At 39.3% G+C, this 23,479-nt stretch overlaps 2 protein-coding genes across 8 annotated transcripts in view; one reads left to right on the top strand and one right to left on the bottom strand.

Moving 5' to 3' along the window:
- Positions 1–8,851, bottom strand: part of CNOT9 (CCR4-NOT transcription complex subunit 9) — a 28,965-nt gene extending 20,114 nt beyond the window's left edge. Inside the window, exon 1 of one of the 3 annotated variants that reach the window (XM_064587061.1) lies at positions 8,444–8,851. In XM_064587061.1, the coding sequence (XP_064443131.1) occupies positions 8,444–8,467 (24 nt within the window). In that variant the 5' untranslated portion in view covers positions 8,468–8,851. The remainder of the gene's footprint in view (positions 1–8,443) is intronic. The other 2 variants (XM_045867996.3, XM_064587062.1) reach the window with 2 other exon arrangements.
- Positions 8,852–9,011: 160 nt separating this feature from the next.
- Positions 9,012–23,479, top strand: part of USP37 (ubiquitin specific peptidase 37) — an 86,794-nt gene continuing 72,326 nt past the window's right edge. The window contains exons 1-4 of one of the 5 annotated variants that reach the window (XM_064587050.1): positions 9,012–9,246; positions 14,151–14,291; positions 19,537–19,760; positions 23,171–23,342. In XM_064587050.1, the coding sequence (XP_064443120.1) occupies positions 19,605–19,760; positions 23,171–23,342 (328 nt within the window). In that variant the 5' untranslated portion in view covers positions 9,012–9,246; positions 14,151–14,291; positions 19,537–19,604. The remainder of the gene's footprint in view (positions 9,247–14,150; positions 14,292–19,536; positions 19,761–23,170; positions 23,343–23,479) is intronic. The other 4 variants (XM_045867997.3, XM_045867999.3, XM_045868000.3 and 1 more) reach the window with 4 other exon arrangements.

Genomic DNA, 23,479 nt, shown 5'->3' with positions numbered 1-23,479 from the left:
CATCAGTGATGCTCCTCAAGGAAACACAGGCTCGCGCAGCAACGATATGAAGAGCAGGGTAGTTCTTCCCATCCCCCAACAGCAAAAGCAGCACTGACAAAGCACTTGCCCTTTCCAGGCTGCTACAGATAGGCCCTCAACTTAAAAAATTATTTTTGGAAATGTAATTCCCACCAGAAGACAGCGTATGTTTATTTAGAGTATTACATCACCTTAAAAGCTCAGTGGAAACAAGGGCTAAAATTTTAGCTTTGGGTTTCCTGCCCAGTCTCCTGGACGACCCACAATCCAGTAACTAAAGGGGCCTCAGAGACATTCCTCCAGCAATATAGTATCTATCCTGGTTAGTCATTACTCATTCAACTCTCCCTAAAGTTCTGGCGCCCTAATACCATCATCAGTAAGCTCTATTGCCCCCACTAGAGCCAGCCTGTAACTTGTATCTGGAATCCCTATCCTCATGCTGCCCTGGGGAGCCCCAGGTGAACAACAGCAGGATGGACTTGTAGCCACCAGTCTAGCATATCATGGCTTCTGGACACCAGGCCTCATCCCCACATAATCCATTTCCAGAGCTGGCCTGACTCCAGCAAAGAGATGGTGCCCCCTGCAGTGAGGCTAACACCCTGGAGGGCCAATGCCTGGTGACAACTTGGGTATCTAAGGTCATGGGCACCTGCTGCCAGCAATACTCCAACTTTTGAGGCTACTTATGGAGCTGCAGCCTCCACAGGGCTTTGGTTCTAAGAGAACTAGGGGCTCTGTAGCCATTCTAGCAATGGGAAGGCAGTGAGGGCAATTTGGTTCCAGGAAATACTTGGGATAAGGACCCTCCTTTACATCATCCCTGGTGAATTTTGCTCCCAACTTAATAGCAGGACTTACTTTAAACCCACTGAATACCTGTTTGTTACAGGATAAATACTAAATACAATTACTTCTGAAAATAAAAATGGGAGGTAACACGTATAGTGTTTACTCTGTCAGGCACTGTCCTAAATAAATACTTGTCACCACCCTCATTTTATAGAGGAACAGAGAAGTTATTTAACACTTAAGTGCCAAAGCCAAAATTTGAACCCAGGCAGTCTGGCAACAAAGTCTATTCTCTCTCTCTCTCTTTTTTTTTTTTAAAGATTTTATTTATTTATTTGACAGAGAGAGACACAGTGAGAGAGGGAACACAAGCAGGGGGAGTGGGAGAGGGAGAAGCAGGCTTCCCGCCGAGCAGGAGCCCGATGTGGGGCTCAATCCCAGGACCCTGGGATCATGACCTGAGCCGAAGGCAGACGCCCAACGACTGAGCCACCCAGGCGCCCCAAAATCTATTCTCTTAACTGCTTTGCTAAGGCTGCTTCTCACCTGCCGGAAAGATTAGGTCTGATCTAAAGATGACTTTCAAAAAACAAAAACAAAAAAACTATTTCCTGTGACCTGGACAAGAGACAGGGAATATGTAAACATCGCAGACAAAAATTAAATGTTACTGCTGTGAGTTCAGCAGAATCTGGAAACAATCAGCACCATGAATGTGAAGAGAAATTTTTGACTTAACTGAGATTACAAGGTACTTGACAATCATTTAAATGAGGAAGTCACTGAGATAGTTTGACATAATTCCCTATGTCAAATCATGGTTCACATGGGAATAATCTAGCTAGTGATCGCCACTAACGCACACTCACACACACACACCACCCCCACATACATAAACAGGTAATTTTATAACACATGCAGAAGTTCAGTTATTTTGGAGAATAAAAGGGAAAATATTTTTATATTTTCAGTTACATACTGATTTATGTACAGATGACTTCTGGGTTTGAACTGCACACGTCCACACATATGTGGATTTTTTCGATAAATACAGTACAGTACTCTAAAAGTATATTTTCTCTTCCTTACAACTTATTTTCTTCTCTCTACTTTATTATAAGAATATAATATATAATATTTATAACCTACAAAATATGTATTGATCAACTGTTATTGGTAAAGCTAGTAGTCAAGAGTAGGCTTTAGGAGGTAAGTCTTGGGGGAGTCAAAACTTACATGCAGATTTTTGACTGTGTGTGGGGGGGTGGGGTCAGCACCCCGAACCCCCACCTTGTTCAAGGGTCATCTGTATTAATATTAACAATTGATAAAATACTTTGGACATTATCCTTGAATAAATTTCCAAAGCATAACTCCAGCATCTCACTAGATCTTGATGGTAATAAAACCCCCAAATGTATCTTACTCTCTTTCTAAATCCCAAGGATCATTTAGGTACACCTTTCATAAAAATATGAGAAACAGAACTGTACTGTACACTTTATTTATTTACATAGGTATGTATTTTTGAGAGAGAGAAAGCATGTCCACCCAAGCAGGGCAGAGGGAGTTTTATTTACTTTTAAATATTTTATTTATTTATTTATTAGAGAAAGAGAGAGAGACAGCATGAACAGGGGGAAGAGGGAGAAGCAGGCTCACCATTGAGCCAGGAGCCCCACATGGGGCTCGATCCCAAGACCCTGGCATCATGACCTGAGCCAAAGACAGATGTTTAACCGAATGAGCCACCCAGGCACCCTGAAGGAGAGAATCTTAAGCGGGGTCTATACACAGCATGGAGCCAAATGTGGGGTTTGATCTCACAACCCTATCATGACCTCAGCTGAAACCAAGAGTCGAACACTTAACTGAGCCACCCAGGCAGCCATGGTACACTTTTTAAAAACATGGTTTCATTTAATGGTCAGAATAACTCGGTTATTATCCTCATTTTACAACTGATGAAACTATGAGTAAACCATGGCAGGTTTCCTCCTCCTCCCATTCTCAATTTAAAGATCCCCTCTAAAGATTCCTAATCCAATTGCTACAATTCTTTTAATTTATAATTGACTAATACATTTCTGAGACTGTGCCTGATAGGGAACTCCATCCAGTAGCACACACTGTTCAGTGGCTGATAAGCAATTCACCTATGACTTCTCTATTGGAGACTACTTTAACACATTAAAAATAATAGCAGGATACTACCACAAGAACAGGGGTTAACACCTCTTGAATCACATGAAATCTATGGATCCTTTCCTCAGAAAAATATACAAGTGCAAATGGTTTTGCACATAATTTCTTTTCCACAGAATTTACACATAATTTCAAAGAATTCATAGACGCTATGAAACTCATCCATGGATCCAGAATTAAAAACCTGTTTATTATGCTAAAGAACAGGAAAGATCTCGATTCACATGTAACTATACAAAAGTACAATAAGTGGAACAAACCCTGGATTGGGAGCCAGAAATGGCTTCAAAACACAGTTTTGCCATTTCTATAATTGTGTGACCTAGCATAAGTCATTTACTTTTCCAAGCCTCAATTTTATCATTGGTAAAATGAGGGAACTATGATTACCAAAGTCCCAGGCAGCTCTAAAATCTTGGAAATTATCTTATTTAGCTCTTAGTTGTAACTGAGAGACTAACCTAAGAGCTCTTTTGAAAAGTTAATTTTATTGAGGTTAATTTGCATGAAGTTTTAAGTATACCCATTTTACATGTATATTTCAATTTTGAGAAATCTATACACCTGAGTAACCACCACCACAACCAAGAGATAGATCCCTTCCACCACCCCTAAAAGTTCTCTAGTACTTCTTTCAGTAAATCCCACACCCAGCCCTACGCAACCATGGATAGGCATTCTGCCACTATAGATTAGGCTTGCCTTCTTATATCAATGTACCAATCACTGGGGATTACTTCCCTTTACTCTCAAAATTCTAAGAGGAAACAGGTTCAGGGAGGTTTAACAGATTCAAATTCACACCGTGAGTGCATGGCAGAATTAGATTCAAACTGTAGTCTACTTCTTTCTAGAATCAGTGAGCCCTACATGGTCTATAGGGCTGAATTCACAATGATCCTTCCAAGTTGAAGAAATTATTTTTTAAGAACTCAATACAGAACTCTAAGTTTAATAGTCTAATACAGCTCATTAATAGTTGGACTTGGATAAACAGTGGGTTCAATTACATACACAGAAACCAGAAAGTCATTTATGAGAAGTATGATTTGGACTATTAGTTGTCATCCTCAACGCTTATTTCCAAGATTAGAAATCATATATAACTATATATTTTTAGGTATAACCTCCTTAAAGTTAGTGGTCCTTTTCTTGTAACAGGTATGTTTAAAAAATGTTTATATTATCAAAATTTAGGAGGGACTCAACTCTCCTCTTTTCTGTTTAATGGTTTGGATATGAAAAATGTATTTCAAATAACTTTTTTCTTTCAACAAAGCTTAACACAGGCAAGACATTTGCCAAAGTCAGTCATTAATGGTTAACTCTAAGTGTCACAAACACAGGGTACTGACAGTTGGTCTTCTATCTCTGAACGATCTTGACTCCATGTGAAAAGGAGAAAGATCTTTAGAACTTAAAAAAAAAAAGACCCATGTTATCCATAAATGGGAACAATATATGACATACCCCTCCAACAAGTAAATTAAAAAATTGATGTTGATGGCTTTTTTTAAACAGGAAATAACCAAATCTCTCAATACAACTTTATATTCAAGGGCGAAAATACCTGTTGGTTTTCCTACCCATAAATATGTGACAGCAAATAAAGAAAGAATGGCATAAGATTGAAAGAGAAATTATTTTCCTAAGTCTAGAGGCGACTCAACATGTGGCTTTGGTGTCTACATAATGATGATAATCCAAGAAAACACACTTTCTAAATAATGCCAAAGGGAAATATTAAATTAGCTTAATCATCCTCATATCTCTGTAAGGGCCAGAATATTCTTCAAAATATCTTTTTTTTTAAAAAATGGAAGTGAACAAGAGATTAGGCAATTTGCTTAAAGTTTCAACAGAAGACATGGGAGGAGATAGTGTTTAAATCAGATCCCTCATGGGCGCCTAGGTGGCTCAGTCGACTGAGCATCTGCCTTCGGCTCAGGTCATGATCTCGGGGTCCTAGGATTGAGCCCCACGTCGGGCTCCCTGCTCAGCGGGGAGTTTGCTTCTTCCCCTCTCTCCCCTTCTGCCCTTCTCCCTGCTTGTACTCTCTCACATAAATAAAATCTTTTTCAAAAAAAATAAATAAATCCGATCCCTCAGAGTGCACGTTCTTTTTACTTGCCAATGAGGAGAGCATCTGGGAGTCTAGCACAGCTTCAACAAAAAGATGTACTGATGATGCTATTGGTTAGGTGGAAAATGAGAGGAAAACACGTATATAAGGATGTTAAAATTGCCAGTGCAAATTAGTGGGAAATTTTTTTAAAAATCCATACCCAATGCATCTCTTAAAGGCTTACCTTTGACTATTTTATATTTTAGATCACTAGCATAACATTCATTAAAGACTCACAGTATATGAAGATTTGTAGTTCTACTACTCTGAAACAACCTCCAAGGTCCACAACAAAGTGACTTGTTACTTTGTTGCAGAAGGAATTATAGTCCCAAGGTTGAAATATGAGAGCAAGTCATATAACCAAGGACTATACCTAGCCAACCACTAAGTACTTTGTTATTCTTATTTCATCTTTAGAATAATCCTGCATGGTATTTGTCCCTATTTCACAGTTGTGAGAAATTATATTTTATGGTGGCACTAATGACAATGTTAAAATGTATGCTATAAAGTATGACAAGAGTCTACTACATTGTGTATTTCTAGCCTAATAAACTACTACTCAAGAGTCAAAATTTAAGACACTTCCCAAATTCTCAGTTCTTCCCTCTAGTGAATAAAATCCTACATTCACGTGATCATATTCTCCTTTGATAGTACTATCACCCTAGCTGATGATTTACCTGTTACTTTAAAAAAGAGATAAATAAAAGTACACACAAGTATAACACTTATCATCATTAAGCAAAAAAAAATCATCTTCTCAAATGGCTTAGATTACTGCAGGCACTGTTGCATGTTATCATGGACTCTTCTCAGTTTTCAGCAATATATACCATGACTGTCCCCTTACCAGACCAGAGTAATACAGGCAGTTTAGTCTAATAGAATGCATGAAGGATTGGGAAAGAGGTGGCTCAACTTTTCTATGCTTCAGTTTCCTCAGTGACCAAATAGTCTAGCAAATGAGTGGTACAAAGGAACTTCTCAAAGCTTCTGTGGGAGCCCAATAGCATTAACAGATGAAAATGTATCTAAAAGCTTAAATTTTAAATCAGTGTAAAGCACTGTAAATGTAATTGAAGAAACAAGTACTGAATATTTATCATAAGTAATGAACCACAGCTTTAATGGCTGTTCAAAAGATGCATTAGGTTGGGGCACCTGGGTGGTTCAGTCAGTTAAGCATCTAATTCTTGATTTCGGCCCAGGTCATGATCTCAGGGTTGTGGGATTGAGCCATGGGTCGGGCTCTGCACTCAGCAGGGAGTCTGCTTGAAATTCTCTCTCTCTCTCTCTCTGTGCCCTTCGGGAACAAGTGAAAATAAAAGGAACTGAATAGGTATAGAGTTTAGAGAGTCACAAGGAAAGGAGCAGTTTGGTATCAAAGTCTGGTGAAGACACAATCAGATTTTGGGAACTGGACAAGCCAAACTTAGAAGAATCCCTTGTGTAACCTGCCCCTCCCCTATCAGCAGCAACCTAATCTTTCTTTTTTTCCCCAAAGATTTTTATTTATTTATTTATTTGTCACAGAGAGAGAGCACGCATGCACGCACAAGCAGGGGGAGCGGCAAGCAGAGGCAGAAGCAGGCTCCTTGCTGAGCATGGAGCCCGATGCAGGACTTGATCCCAGAACCCTGGGATCATGACCTGAGCCAAAGGCAGATGCTTAACCGACTGAGCCACCCAGGTGTCCCTCAGCAACCTCATCTTCTGACTTGCTTCTTCCCAAATTATATGTATAGTTTGGGAGAAGAAACAAAAAAGCTGGGGAAATTGCAATCACCTAACTGAAAGATGTAAAGGTATCCACTCTGAGTACTTACAAACACTTAGAAACATGGTGACAGGCGGTAGAGATGCCATTGGCCATGGAAATGACAATGTATTCTACAGTCCAGTCTTATTCAGCACACTTTTTCACTTTTTATATTTAAAGTAAAAGCATTTTTTTTGGTCCTCTATTTAATATTTAAGTCATTTTGCCTGAGAATGCAATGTCAGTATACTACCCTGTCTTCAGTCACTTCATCTTAGGGGAACAGAAAAAGTGCGATTGGTATTCAGAAGAGTGTGCTCAAATCATATGATCTCATTTTCCCATTATGGCTATCTGTTCTCAGTAGTCACCTCCCTCATCTATACTTTTTCATCCAGCTAAGTATTTGAGCCCTTACTTTGTGCCAGGAACTGTCTGGGCACTTGGGGTAACCATGTAAACAGGACCCACAGGATCTCCGTCCTTGCCCTTAAGAGGTAGAGAGTCAACAAACAAGTAAATAAATACAAAAATGACAAAATTGAGATCAGCGCTGAGAAAGATATTTTTAACAGAGAAAAGTTGGGGGTTACAGAACTTCTTTAAATAGAGTGGCCAGGGAAGGTTACTCTAGGAAGATTTAGGCAGAGACCTAGGCAGAGACCCCAGGGAAGAGGAGTCAGTTACACCCACATGCTGTGTGTGTATGTGCGCGTGCAACTGGGGGTACGGTACGTGGTAAGAAGAGCATCCCAGGAATAGAGATCAGAAAGTCCAAGTGGAGTGGAAAAGCGCAGGTATAAGGGATGGACAGGCGACCACGCTAGACCGCAAACGTGGGTAAGGACCCTAGGGTACAGGTAGCGCCTTATAGGCCACAGCAAGGAGTCTGGATTTTATCTAAATGCAACGGAAAGCCAAAAAATTACTTCAGACACGTGAATTACACGATCCGTTTTTGGTTTTTTTTTTAAAGATCTCATTTTAGAGATGTGGGGAAAAGGTTTTAGGCGCAGAAAACCGTAGGTCAGACGTAATAATTATTCACTTCTCCCGGTCTCAAATTTTCCACCTGTAAAGCAAGTGGTGTGAGTTAGAAGCCATTTCCTTCCCGCTGCGAAGTGCCGGGGCAATGAGTTTCGAGAGCAAGGACCATGTCAGATTGACCACGGAATTCCCCCTCATCCCCGCCGACGCCCAGCACGTAACCGGCACCCTGAAACTGTTGGTCAACGCAATGAATCAATGAATGGCCTGTCTCGACCGCGAGGGAAGCGCTCCGGCGCGGGACCAGGCCCCGGGGCCGGAAAAGAACGCGATACGCGGCGCAGGAGGCCGCGAGAGCCGACCGGAGAGGAAAGTGGGGGCCGGCTCCACCACAGTCAAGGCGCGATGAGGAGGAGGCCGGGACCTCGCAGATTGAGGGCAGGAGGAGCTGGACTCCGGGCCCGACACGGGGACCTAGGACAGCAGGCCGAAACGCGGGGCTAAGGAGGGGGTCTGGGCCCAGGCCGGAACGCCCAGTCACTCACCGCAGCCGTCGCCAGGCTGTGCATGTTGGGAGCGGCCGCCGCTCTTCTCCCACTGCCGGACGCGTCGGACCAGCGTCCCCGTTTCAGTGACTCTGCCGCCAAAGCTGAACAGCCGCGGCAGCCGCCATCCGCCTCCGGCTCGCTCCGCCCCCTTCGCAGCCCTATGACCTTTCACCCCTGACCCCGCCCACACACCTCTTCCCGCCTCCTAGCTCTCGGCGGAGTTAATAGTCCCAGAGTATGTCCTTTGCCCCTTAAGATTCTGGGCCAGAGGGACGTCCGCCACCTACTAGTCCCCGCATCCTCTGGCTTCGAGCAGGTATCCCCAGAGAGGGGCGTGAACTCTGACTCTCCTCCAGAGGCCAGTGAAGGGCGGGAAAAGCCAAGCGCTCTCGGAGGACAAGTAGTGCGCATGCCCGACTGGGCTGTGTAGGAGGGAATGGATGGGAGGGCCACAGTGCGCGAAGTGGAGAGTGCGCACGCGTACTACTTCACGGCGGGGGCGGGGCTGTCTCGGCCAGACTTCGCTCTGTGCTGGGGCGGGACGAAGGCTCAGGAGGGGCGGAGTTTGCAGGCCTGCGCGCACGCGCCTCGTCCGGTCGCGTCGAGTGTGCGTGCGTGCGTGCGTGTTTGCGTGTGGTCACAGTTCCCGCCATCAGCCGCTCTCCCTGACTAGGGGGAGTGAGCGGCCCCTCTCCTTCGTCCCCGGTGTCCCTTTCCTTCCTTACCCCCGGCTCCTCCCCCTCCGCGCGGACTCTGTGCTTCCGGCAGGCCAGTGCAGGGCTCCGGACCCGAAGGCACAGGTAAGGCGCGTCCGGCGGCGAGCTTCTCAACTGAGCCGTTTTCCCCAGGTCCCCCTCCCCCCCCGCCCCTTGCGGTCCGCCCACTCGGTGTTCACTCTTCTGGAGTTCGCCCCGCTGCTGCTCAGCTCACCCCCACCCCTTCGACGCCCCCAGGGCCTCCCAGGTACTCCTCTTGGGTTTTCTCCCAGGCTTTCCCTCTCCTTTGACCTGGTCTTACTGTCACGCTCTTCCTCCGCAACCCAAACCTGGCCCCTTTTCGCTGGGGGCTGTCGTCGTCCGCCGCTCGCCCCTTAGCAAGGCCTGCTGTCTCTTCAGGTGACTTCCGTTGCCGCACACCCATCAGGCCTTGGACATTCACTCTTGACCGTTCTTCATCTTCCCTCTCCTAACCATTTCTCACTAAAACGCATGAATTGTATTTTTGTCGTGCATTTGGTTGCTCCCCATCTTCTAGCTATCAGATCAGGTTGTCAGGTTTACCTATTTTAGGTCATGATCCTTGAAATGATCATTGATGACAAAATCCTGTGTTCTGGAGAATTGGCCTGTAGTGGTTTTGTGGTAATCGTTTTCAAAATTTCGGCTCTATTTAAATGCCTTTAGTGGGGTAGGCAGTATCTGACAAGTCTCTAACTGGAAAAGATGCCTAAGACAGACTGTCAAGGAAGCAGTTGGATATACTGGGTTGGAGCTCAGAGGAGAGTTCTGGGCAGGCTGTATAAACTAGTGTATATATGTCATCTGCCATGCTGATAGTAACTGAAGCTATGCATGTGGATGAAATTGCCTAAGGAGAGTGTAGTGCTAGAAAAAACCGACCCAGGATGGAGCACGGAGGGATTCTTGTTGTTTAATAACTGTATAGAGGAGGGTAAGTCTTCTGTAAAAGAGATGAAAGAAGTAATCAGTAGTGTTGAATTCTGTTGAAAGGTAAAGTTGAATGAGGACTGTAAAGCCTGGTGACATCAAAGTAATCGATGACCCCAGGGAGAGATGTTTGATGGAGTGAAATGGAATATCTGGGTTCAGTGCTAGGGTCTTGTTCACCTTTTACTCTTCTGCCCTAAGCTTTAAATTCCACCTGTATATTGAAGACTTAAGAATTTTAATTTCCATCCTTTTCCCTTTACCAGTTGTCTGCTTGACATCTCCACTTGATTTTTTTCTTAGGAATTTCAAATATAATACATCTAAAACCAAAGTCTTAATTTTTCTCTCTGTATCCCAAATTCTTTGTCCTTCAGTATCTATTTCATTAAGTGGCATATTCATTTATTTATCCACTTATGTAAGCTAGAAACTTGAAATCCATTCTTGACTTCTCCTTCATCCCATGTATTTTTTTTTTTTAAGATTTTATTTATTTATTTGACAGAGACAAAGACAGCGAGAGCAGGAACACAAGCAGGGGGAGTGGGAGAGGAGAAGCAGGCTTCCTGCTGAGCAGGGAGCCCGATGTGGGACTCGATCCCAGGACTCTGGGATCATGACCGGAGCCGAAGGCAGACACTTGACGATGAGCCACCAGGCGCCCATCCCATGTATTTTTAAGTTCTATTTATTCTATATCCAGTACAGTTGATCCTTGAATAGTTCAAGGGTTAGGGGCACGGACCCCTTCCAGTTGAAAATCCACATATAACTTTTGACTCTTCTCAAATCTAACTACTAATAGCCTACTGTTGGCTGGAATACTAATAGCATAAATAGTTACTTAATACGTAATCTGTGGTATGTGTATTTTACGCTGTGTTCTTAGAATAAAGTAAGTTAGACAAAAGAAGTGTTATTAAGAAAATACTAAGAAAGAGAAAGTACATTTACAGTACTGTGTTTATTGAAAAAAATCATGTATATGTAATTCCATGCATTTCAAACCCATGTTGTTCAAGGGTCATCTGTACGTCTGAATGTATTTCTGTACATCTTCAGTATCACTTTTCGAGTTCAAGCCACAATCTTCTTCCACCCAGACTTAATGTCACTGGTCCCTATATTCTCATCTGTAAAATGGGAATAATAATCACCTTACTTGATTGTTATGAGGATTAAATGGCACATGGCACACAGTAAATAGCCAGTGGGCTTAATTGTTATTGTAATTGTTATAAGCTGAATCACTTCGATATTCTTTTGTCTGCCCTATTTTCTTCATTCTTCTTCTTTTACTCTCCTCCCCAAACCCAAACAAACTATATCACTTCTCCATTCAACAGTAACATGTTATTTCTCTGCTTAAAACTCTTCAGTGGTGGGGCACCTGGGTGGCTCAGTCGTTAAGCGTCTGCCTTCAGCTCCGGTCCTGATCCCAGGGTCTTGGGATCGGGCTCCCTGCTCAGCAGGGAGTCTGCTTCTCTCTCTCCCACTCGCCCTGCTTGTGTTCCCTCTCTCGCTGTCTCTCTCTGTCAAATAAATAAATAAATAATCTAAAAAAAAAAAAAAACCAAAAAACTCCTCAGGGGATTTCCCATCGCTAAACTAATGTTTATTACATTTAGGGTAAAATTCAAAATACTTACTGTGGTCTACAGGATTCTACATAACTTGATTCTTCCCGGCTTCACTAGCTTCATCTTGCTCCAGCCTCCTCTTGCTCACTAAACTCTAGCTACACTGCTTTTCATTTCCTTAGTCACACCAAGTTATTTTCCAGCTACAGGGCCTTTGCACATGCTGACTGTTCAGCACGACCATCCCCAATTAACTCATTCTTTAATATTAGCTTAACCTTTGCCTCTGCTCTCTACCCCCAAATCTTAAATCAGATACTCTATTAAAATGTCTTGTCATGCCCTGTACTTTATATTTGTATCATTTTTTAGAACTTGTAATTATATATTGTGTGATTATTCAAAGCCTGGCTCCTGCTAGAATATATGCTAGTAGCTATTTCATTTTTATTTTTCAAGAATTTGTTAAGTGAATAAGTAAACTGGAGCTTGTTTTAGGAACCATCATGTCTTTTGGAAACACTAGTTTAAATCTTGTCATCTGATGACAAGCACCTTTTCACTTTTCAGACAAATTAAAGGACACAAAAGAAAAAAAACCCAAGAGTTTTCCGGCTATGGACAATTTTACTCATTCTTAGGTCATAAAAATCATTCAGATTTTAGACTCTGAATTGAAGATAAACTTTATCTAGGTCAATTTCTCATTTTTAGTCATATACTAATTTTATCTCTGTGCATTTGTTTTATGGATCTTTTTAGGAAAGAAAGCTCTTAGAAATCAGAGCAGTGGTTTATATATTTTAACAACAGGTTAAACTATGAGCATAGTGAGGATGAGGTTTTCAAAAATAAATGAAAATTCCACATTTAAGTTATTGTTGGTGGATGTGGAAAATATTAAAATTTAATAATTTGTGTATATAGAACAGGATTTGTGTTGAAAAATAGGAAATAAATATAGGGAGTATATGAGTGCCAAACACAGAAAGGCATTTGGATTTATTTTATGTGTAGTGATGAGCTGTTAAAAATGTTGGGAGAACGTTTCAGTTAAGCAGGATGAAAACATTCTAGAGATATGCTGTACAACATGGCACCTATAGTTAACAATATCGTATTGTACACTTAAGGTTTTGTTAAGAGGACAGATCTCATACTAAGTATTTTTACCGTAGTAAAATAAAATTTAAAAAAATGTTTGGGGATGAATTGTCTTCAGTAACAAGTATTTAGCACTTACTAAATACTTGTATTTTGTTGTAGTACAAAAGAAATAAGGTTCCTGCCCCGCCCCTCACTTAGGAGAAAGTAAGTAGACAGATACACTTGGTAAGAGATAGAGTAGTTCTTTAGAAAGGGTATGGTAGGGTACAGGATTCATTGGATAGAAACATCCTGAGAGAATGGAGACTGGAAAATGATTGTTGCTGCAAGTCATTGATGAGGATGCAATGTGGTAGTGGTTAAAAACGTGGATTCTGGTGTTAGACTTAGTTTTGTCTCTTAATGAGTCTGTAACCATGGATAAATTAACTTAATCTCTCTAAGCCTCAGTGTCCTCATCTGTAAAATAAAGATAATAATCCCTGTCTTATAAGATTATTGGGAAAATTAAATGAAATAATGCATGCATGGTGCTTAATACTATGCTTAATATATAATTGCATAATAAACATTAGGTGGGAGTGATGGCAAAATGAGTTTCTGAATCAGGGTAGCAGCTATGGAGAGGCTAGGTTTTAGATGAATGAGAATGAGGGTAAAGCTGTTGCTAAATTTTTTTTTGCCTGAATGATGGTGGAAGAAAAATGTAGACAAGTCTGGAAGCCTCCAAATACGAGGGCATGGACTATATCATCTTCATGTTTGTATTCTTTCCACAGTGCTATCAAATTAAAGTAGCTCAGTCATTTTTTTACTAAGTGAACAAATGAGTTTAAAGTTGATATTACAGCATTCAAGAGGGCAGTGAATGATGTTTGGTTAGAACTTCAGGGAAAGCTGAGGCTTAGCCTAAATTTGAGAAACAAACCCATAAAGAAAAGTAAAAACCAAATTTACCTTTTGAAATTTGTATCAACACATCATGGAAATGGTATCTTAAGACTTAAGACATTATGTAACAATGTTTATAAAGTCAACAAAGAATATACTCTTTTTCACTGTCTTCTTAGTTTCAAACTGTAGCAGGGACAAATACACCAAGAACACAAATGGATAAGGTACAGGCCTGAAGTCCCTCATTTTGCACAGCAGATATATCCCTAAAGTTTATTGATTGTGTGTATGTGTGTGTATCTTAAGCATTATATTTTAAATGTTTTCAGTAAGGTAGTTTGTAGTTTTTAAATAATCAAAAAGAGTTCATCTTTGTTGTATAAATGATTGCTTTTTTTTTTTTAATTTTGTAAATTGGATTCTTTTAAAAAGGCACACTTATATTTTCTTTAGCTGAGTTGATGGCTTCCGGAGAACTGGCATAGCTGCAAAATATGAGTAGTTCCCCAAGAAGAGTGCATTGCCTTTGGCACAAGGATCAGAATAAAGGTGAATTGTTATTACATAGGGTTTTTCAGTAAAAGTCACTGAAAAGTAAGTAATGTTTCTATATTGGATGTATGTTTCCAAGAGTGCAAATTGGCGAGAATTAACAGTTTTCTTCTATTTTGTAGTAGTGGTTTTGTTTTAGCATGCTTGCTCTACCACAGAACACCCCCTAGAGAAGGATGTTTTCAGAGCAATACCTAAAATAATGTGTATTTAAATAACTGTACAGGGTATGGAAACATTTTTGTCAGTATTATTGATTCAGCTTTCATAGAATGCTCAAAGTTGAACAGTAATTTTAATAATTGTGAAAAAAGTTAGGGAAAGAGGAATCTCTTTGGACCTACTTAAAGAATAATTTGATTTTGTTATACCTTGTCTTAATAATTTGCTTTGATAGGGAATTAGCATTATAGAGTTCAAATAAACCTTCTCACTGTCCTAGGTTCATAGAAAGTTTAACTGTTACCACTGGATCATGCTACATAATGAAAAAGAAACTTAGTTTTTTTTTCTCTTAACAGAATAGGGCAAACCTTGATAGTATAATGAATGTACAAAAGTAGATATAGTTAATTTATTTAGTGCAAGAGCCAGGGATGGACTAAATTAAGGGATTAAGAAAAAGTTTTGTTGGTTCTACAAATTTTATGTCCTGTACCTTTTAGGGTTTTTTTTTTTCCCTTGGAGGAAAGAAAGGTTGCTCATCTAGTAGAAATGGTTAAGGAAGTGTTCAATATCTGAAGTAAAATTTCATACACTTAAAACTTAGCATCAAGGGGCGCCTGGGTGGCTCAGGTGGTTAAGCAATGGCCTTCGGCTCGGGTCATGATCTCAGGGTCCTGGGATCGAGCCCTGCATCAGGCTCCCTGCTGGGCGAGAAGCCTGGTTCTCCTTTCCTACTCCCCCAGCTTGTGTTCCCTCTCTCGCTGTCTCTATGTCAGATAAATAAATAAAATCTTTTAAAAAAAGAAACAACTTAGCATCAAAACGTTTGAGAATTTGGGGTGCCTGGGTGGCTCAGATGGTTAAGCGTCTGCCTTCAGCTCAGGTCATGATCCCAGGGCCCTGGGATCAAGCCCCACATTGGGCTCCCTGCTCGGCAGGGAGTCCTCTTCTTCCTCTCCCTCTATTGTTCCCCCTACTTTTGCTCTCTCTTTGTCAAATAAATAAATAAAATCTTTAAAAAAATAATGTTTGAGAATTGTACAGAGAAATTGTATATAGAAACAGAAGTAACCAGGGATGCTTGGGTGGCTCAGTTGGTTAAGCATCTGCCTTCGGCTCAGGTCATGATCCCGTGGTCCTGGAATCAAGTCCCCCATCAGGCTCTTTGCTCAGCAGGGAGCCTGCTTCTCTCTCTGCCTGCTCTGCCTGCCACTGCCCTCTGCTTGTGCTTTCTCTCGCTCTAATAAAAAACAAACAAACAAACCCAGAAGTAACCAATAAAAAATTTTTTTTTAAGATTTTATTTATTTGAGAGAGTGAGAGAGAGAAGGAGCAGGGGGAGGGTCAGAGGAAGAGGGAGAAGCAGACTCCCCGCTGAGCAGGGAGCCAGACGTGGAGCTCTATCCTGGGACTCTTGGATCATGACCTGAGCCGAAGGGAGACGCTTAACCTACTGAGCCACCCAGGAGCCCTAAAATTTTTTATTTCTCATGTGCTTTAGTGAACTTTGAAATCTTCACCTCCAATTTTGTTAAATAATGTAATTTTTTAAAAGATATGTTTTGTTCGAGGAATTTAAGGTGACGTTTACTTACTTTTGGTCTGTAAAGAAAACACTAAGATAACGGAGTTTTGTATTCTCTCTTTATTTGGTACCCTGACCCATAATGACATATAAGGAAAGGTGAGGGAATTTGGTAGAACTCTTAAAGTGGAGTTTCTTCATTGAGCAATGAATAATAGGAATCCCACTTTATAATGTTTTTGTTTCAATGCATTCTGTAGCTACATATTCTTGTTCTTCCACAAATGATTTTTCTCATTGAATTTTTTTTAAAGATTTTATTTATTTATTTGACAGAGTGAGCAAAAGCAGGGGGAGCAGCAGAGGGAGAGGGAGAAGCAGGCTCCCTGCTGAGCAGGGAGCCCGATGTGGAGCTCTGTCCCAGGACTCTGGGATCATGACCTGAGCTGAAGGCAGACGCTTAACTGACTGAGCCACACAGGCACCCCTCTCTTATTGAATTTTGATAAGATATGAGGACAACTTTGCATTTAGTAGAGAAATTCAGATGCACATAGAAAAGACTTAGATGCAGTGTTCAAAAGAGTTATATGTAGTATATGTAGTGATACTTTTATAAAGAGCTTAGTAAAATATAATCCTATATTTAAGAGGGATTTATGGTTTCAGTATCTGCTGTTGTATATTTTAACAGCAAATTGAATAGAATTGATAGTGCTGATTTCATTATCCTTGAATAATAAGTTTGTTTCTTGTGTGTCAGACACTGTCATAATGGGGACTCAGAGTTTGAAGAACATATTCCCTGTCTTCAAATAGCAAAGTGTAGATAGAGTCAGAGAAGTAAACAGTTTATGATACATTGTTATACTAGAAGTAGGACAGGGTAAGCAGGAGAATACAGAAGCTTGAAACAGTCTCAGTGTGGATATGGGGTGAGAGAAAAAGTGAAAGGTAGCTAGGAAAGCCTTCTTAAAGAAGATAATATCTCAGCTGAGCCTTGATTTTATAGCCAAGAGAAGAAATCAAGGGGGAATTTTGGGGGATGGGGAGAGTCCATACAAATTCTCCAGAGATAAACCACAGTGCATGCAAAGGTATAGTGGCATGAGAACATAAGGCTTTTGGGGGGAAATTATCTAGTTCAGATGGCTGGATTTGGAGGGCTTGTTGGGGATGGAGAAGTAATTAGGGTCTGGATCATGAAAGGTGTTTATATCATGTTAATTAGTCTAGATTTTATTGTGAGGGCGGTGGTAGCTATTGAATGATATTAAGGAGGAGAATGATGTGATTTGATCTACAGTTCATTATAATAAAGATGTCTGAAAGGTGTATGGAGGTAGAATTGACGGGACTCTACCATGATCTTCCATTTCCAATCCAATACCAGTAATCATCGAGAGAAATCAAAGATAATTCTTTTGTTTCTGGATGGACAACTGGGGTAGGAGAGGGGTCACATATTCTTGGCAGTGTTGAGAGCAGAGTGGAAAAAAGTCTAAGGACACATCCAAACAATGAAGCACCAAATTATTAATTGCAAAAAAAGTATACAAACACACATTGCTGGTCCAAAATTCTGTAGTTACTATTTTGAGCAGTGCCATGTTAATAGGTCTATAAACAGTAATGGACTCTGTTACTTTAATGGATTCATATACCTAGCAAATTATCCTATCTAAATCTGGCCAAAGTAGGCATTCAAGAAATTTGATGAAACGAGTGAATAGTAATGGAGGACTTAAAATGCATAATACCTTTTAACTATTCAAAGTGTTTTCACATCTCTCTAAATTTTATTCCCAGTTATTTGATGCACCTAGAGGCCTCAAACTAGGGGGCCCCAGGCTGTATCCTGCCTATAGGTGGGTTTTGTTTGATTTGTAGCTTTTAAAAATAAATTTGAATTCATTGCCCAAAATTTAAAATGGGCAGTTTTACATAAATATTTAGAACTCATTTTCTTGAAAAGGTCAGTGCTCTGGCAATAACTGGGTTGACTAATTCTGCATGGTAAAATTAGTTAGATTTCAGTAGTAGTTTTCATAGCTTGCCTGCTTAAGTCATGTCACCTGCCTGGCCCTTCTAGGCAGGGAGTTCGACCCCTATTGACAGCTTATTTATCGGAGGTCTTTGGAGAAAGGTGTTGCAGGCAAGGAATAAATTCAGAAAGTAGACACTAATTTCATTCATATTAAAGCTTTTGTCTGTTGGGTGCCTAATGTGTGCTTTTTCACTTAGTTATGCAACACTATGGCATTTGCTATTCCCGTTTACGGTTGAGAAAACTAATAGGGAAATTATAAATTAAGGACAGCTGAATCCTAATAGGTAGATCTCCTGTGTTTTTCTTTTGTATGCTACTTTTTTTAAGCTTTTCTAGTTGTTTAGGCAGAGGCAAAGTATGATGATTTTTAATTTCTTAAATTATAAGCAAGAGCCTGTATTAGCAATTTTTTTTTTCCCAAAGATTTTACTTATTTATTTGAGGAGGGGGAAAAGCAGGCTGTCCACTGAGCAGGGAGCCCAGTGACAATGTGGGGGCTCAATGCCAGGTCCCTGGGATCACGACCTGAGCCAAAGGCAGACGTGCAACTGACTGAGCCACCCAGGCACCCCTGTATTAGCACTGTTTTTAGAGATTTGAAAAAAATATAAATAAAATGTTTTAATAATTTTAGAGGATTGTGCGTATGTTTGTATATATGTATATAACACATAACACTACTTTAACGTTCTTTGCTATTATAATTGTATTTATTTGCTGATATTTGGTAAGCTAGTTTGAAGGTCTTAGATATTGATATAAGTAATTTTTAAGTATTTAGAAGTTCACTCAGAAATTTGAATATTTGTCAAAGATAAAATTGGTAAAGATTCTTTCCTCTTTATGGTAATATTAAGCATAAGTGCTAGGTTGGTTCTTAGGAAGAGAGGTTTTTTCTGTTTGTTTTGCCTAAAGAATAAATTACTTTCTCAGTATAATTCTGGAAGTTAAATTAATTTGATTATTCTTACAATTTTTTTTATTCATTTAGTGTCTTCAGTACATGTGGATATGCTTACACTACTGACTGGTAGAAGGAGTTGTTTTGTGATATGATTTGGTATTTTGGGAAGAACTCCATTCTAAGAAATGGAGTCAGCTGACTGAAAATATTTTTTAACTTACATTTGAAATTCAAGACCCTTTAGCATTCATGAAGGAAGATAAAAGTTGATTATACTGCTGTGGGCAATCACCTTAACAATGGAATCTTTAGTATTCCTGATTGACAGGCCTTTAGTGGCAGCAGTCTGTTAATGGTGCAAAATTGAAAATTTAAGCACTAATAGGGCATAGATACTGGACATATGTATGGCAAAGAAGGGAACATGTAGAGAAGAAATAAAGGTGGGTAGATTTAGTCACTGACATTCGGTGACATTTAGTTGTCTTTCTTGTGCCTATCAGCTAATCAAGGCCTTTGAGGATGGTTAATAAAAAGTATATTGAAATAGAGAAAAGGACATAACATGGTTTATTAAATGCTCTTTCAAACTCTTAATCACTCTTAGGAAATTGTGACTTACTATTTTATTTTTCTTCCGTAGAATCTGTCAGGTGAAGGTGTATTTTTGCTTTTTAATTTGGCTAGAAGCAATTTATTTTTAAAGAAAGTATGTCTCCTCTGAAGATACACGGTCCTATCAGAATTCGAAGTATGCAGACTGGAATTACAAAATGGAAAGAGGGGTCCTTTGAAATTGTGGAAAAAGAGAATAAAGTCAGCCTAGTAGTTCACTACAACACTGGAGGAATTCCAAGGATATTTCAGGTATTACCATATTTTGATGTGGAATAGATCTTGAAATCACACCCTTTAGTGAATACCTTCCCTGTACCATAGTAAGTGTAATGGTAGCCCTCCTCCTAGATTAACATTTCTTATTTCTAGGACACTAATAGTTCTGTGTGCATATTTTATGAATTATTCAACAGTATCGTTGATGGTGTATAATAAAGAGCAGGAAGTAGTCACCATTATTGAAAAGAAAACTAGGAGGAAGCTGAGAAGAACTGAGTTTAGATACTTCTCTATCAAACTATTTTAAAAACCACATTAGGATAACTTTAGTTATTCCCTTTTTTTTCCTTATTATATATAATAGATTCATCACTGTGTAGTATTAGCTTTTAATAGCACTTAGTGGAGTCTTCTAAAACCTAATGCCTCCTTCCTAAATAATCCTGCCAAAGGTTGTGGTATGGGCCATTCAAGGATGATTATTCAAGGTCATTCTTACTGCTGTTTTCTTCTAATTGTAAACTTTTGAAGAATTTCATTATTTTATCACTGCAAAAAAGTTAATTTTGTTTTTACATCTATACTCTTTATTCTGTGCAGCTAAGAGCTACTCATCTTTTTTTTTTTTAGAGCTACTCATCTTGATACGATTTGAATTTAAGAAAGCAATATATCTTTCTGCACTTTAAAATTCTGTATTTGTTAATTAGATAATACAAAAGTATAATATTCATTCTGAACTGAAGTACTCTCTTGAATAACAATTTATGAAATTTTATGCTTGAGAACCTTAGAGCTGGGGTAAAATTTCCATTTCTGTTTGCTTTTGAACTGTGAAATGCTTATAATTTTGTGTATCAAAGATACTCTTAAATAGTTTGGAGGTGGTGACATGGGTAATAGAAACAATAGTAGTTTCTGCCACATACATGTATCTACTAATTGCTCATCTCAGTGAAAGAAAGATTCCTTCTCAAATAGAGATTTGGTTTCTCAGTCCTCAGCCCAAATTAGCAGTCGGTTAATATTTAAATATTTAAGAAAACATAGTTCTTTAGGAGCATGAGGATTCTGCCTCTAATTCCAGCCTCATCGCAGTTCTAGAGCAGTTTCCATTCAGCATTTATTTTGCTAACCACCTACAGATTACTGTGGTGAATACTGTACCAAGGGTTAATAATACAGAGCTGAATGAGATGCTTTTCTTCTCAAACTTAAGCGTAATCAGAAGCATTTTCAGATGTAAAAATATTTCAGAGACACTTGAAGTAATGCAAAGAAGAGAGTGGTTTGTGTCCTGAGCATTTAGAGGATAAATAGGAGTTTGCCAAACAGTGGAGGTAGGGCAGAGGTGATTTCTATCCATGGACAAACACATGCAAGTGTGAATCAACCATCAGGGAACCAGAAAATTATTTTAAAATAAACGGACAGTAGGGAGTGCGTGGCAGAAGTAGAGGCTGAAGAGCTAGCTAGGAACCAGATCTTGAAGTATCTTATTTGTCATACTAAGGAGCTTAGATTCTAAGGAGTCAAGAATCTCAAGTTCAGATTCATTTAGGGGCTAGGCAGATGACTTTATTTCAAGAGATAGTGGAAGAATAAGGGCATATAGGAGGTTATTGTGGGAATTTAGATGAAGAATAAAAGTCCTAATCAAAGGATAAGACAGTAGGAGGAAACAAGAGGAAGAAAGAATAGATTTGAAGAGATTTCAAGATGACTTGACTCATTAGATTTAGGGGGGTGAGAAAGAAAAGACTCGGAGATACCCAAGTTTCTGAGTGGATGGCAGTGCCTTTCATGTCTTGGTAGGGAGCAGAGGGAAAGAATTGGGGTGGGAGGATTAAGAGAAATTAGTTGTTTGAGGTGTCAGGCATTCAGATGTTGGTATCTAATAGGTGGTAGGTAAACAGGACTGGAACTCCCAACAGAGAGGTCTGGACTTAGAGGAAAGATGGAAGGCCTCACCATATGGTAGTTAATAAAATTACGGGGTTGATAGGATTTTCAGTTGTTGAAGACCTCAAGTTCAAGATTATTCGCTCATCTTGTTTATGAACAAACTTTCCCCTTATGTATTTAACTTTCATTTTTTAAAAAGTGGTGTACTGACTGAAATAGTGGTTTTATGTGATCTCTTTTCTCTTGCATGTTAAGCTCCTTGTTTAAATATTTTGGAGTTAAACTCTCTGAAACTATTGTGTTTTACAGAATTTTTACTTAAGGACATGAATTTAAGACCTACTTTGAATATATATATACACACATATATATCATTTAAAATTTGAATATAAGTTAAGTCTGATAAAATTATATTTTCATTCTTATTTAAAAATTGACAAAGATCAATTCTAGTTTAAAAAATATAAAATGCTATTCTTTCTTAGTGTTATTCAAAGGATATGTCTTCAGCAAAAGGCAGCTTTTGAAATCTTCGTATATGCCTGCTGAGGGAGCACATTAGAGAATAAAGATGCCTAGTTGGCAAGAATTATTTAGGTAGTAAACTGTAAGATTTAATTTGGTCTTGGAAAAATTTCAGCCAAGAGAAAATACAAGTTATCACTTCATGATACATACCCAGAATCTGGAAGAGTATAAGACAAATTATTGAACCAGTTCTAGGGAATGGAAGAAGTAAGCTAAAAGAGTTTCCAGAGTGCTCATGATCTTCATGACTGAATGAAAGTTAAATGAGCCTGCTTTTAGACAGTTAAAAAAAGAAAGAAAGATGGGGGTGCCCGCTGGCTTAGTGGGTAGAGCATCAGACTCTTGATCTCAAGGCTGTAAGAACCCCATATTGGGAGTAGAGATTACTTAAAAGTAGTCTTTAAAAATATATATATGTGTGTGTGTGTGTATATATATGTGTGTGTGTGTGTGTGTTGTATAAAGAAAAAGATGCTTTCTTACATTGATAAATGTTTATTTTTATTTGTTTTTGAGAGGTGGAATTCTTTTGCAGATTATAGTTTGGATTAATAAATCATTTGAAATTACAGCTACCTAAACCAATTGCCAGATATTTTACAGGCTTAAAAAAGGGGGGCGGGGGAGAAAAAGAAAGCCTCTAGCACAATATGGCTTTCTAAACTAGTGCTAGTGTAACCATCTAGGCTCTGTAAATTGTTAACTCATTAGTTTTTATAGCTTTATAACTGTACCTGAAAATATGCAATTCCCTACCATAAAATCAGTAGTGCTAGGATTACTTTGTAAAATAAGTTTTAATAGTAGGTGTTTGCTTTTCCTAAAAGTGAAATCTTTGATTTAAGTGTATCAAGAAATGGGAACTCTTTTTTGGTTGGGGGGAAAAACCCTAAATTAATGCAGGAAAGACTAAGAAATGTAATTTAGAAAGTATAAAGTATAACTTTATGATACTTTGTTATCGTACATTTTTAACAGTAACATAATTTTCCTTTTGTATTAAATAGCTAAGTCATAACATTAAAAATGTGGTGCTTCGACCCAGTGGAGCAAAACAAAGCCGCCTAATGTTAACTCTACAGGATAACAGCTTCTTGTCTATTGACAAAGTACCAAGTAAGGATGCAGAGGAAATGAGGTTGTTTCTAGATGCAGTCCATCAAAACAGACTTCATGCAGGTGAGCACTAATCTTCCCAGGGTTTGCCATTAACAGTTATAAAAGAATATTACTAGATAGTAGATCTTTATCACTGATGAATATTGATAGAAAAATCCCCAACAAAATACTGGCAGTGAATTCAACAGTACAGTAAA

The sequence above is a fragment of the Mirounga angustirostris genome, unplaced genomic scaffold (assembly GCF_029215605.1).
Source record: "Mirounga angustirostris isolate CCGP_5_RB_7025 unplaced genomic scaffold, mMirAng1.0.hap1 SCAF_3, whole genome shotgun sequence".
NCBI lineage: Eukaryota > Metazoa > Chordata > Mammalia > Carnivora > Phocidae > Mirounga > Mirounga angustirostris.
Note: the sequence above shows the minus strand (reverse complement) of the source record. Positions and strands in the feature narration are given on the sequence as shown.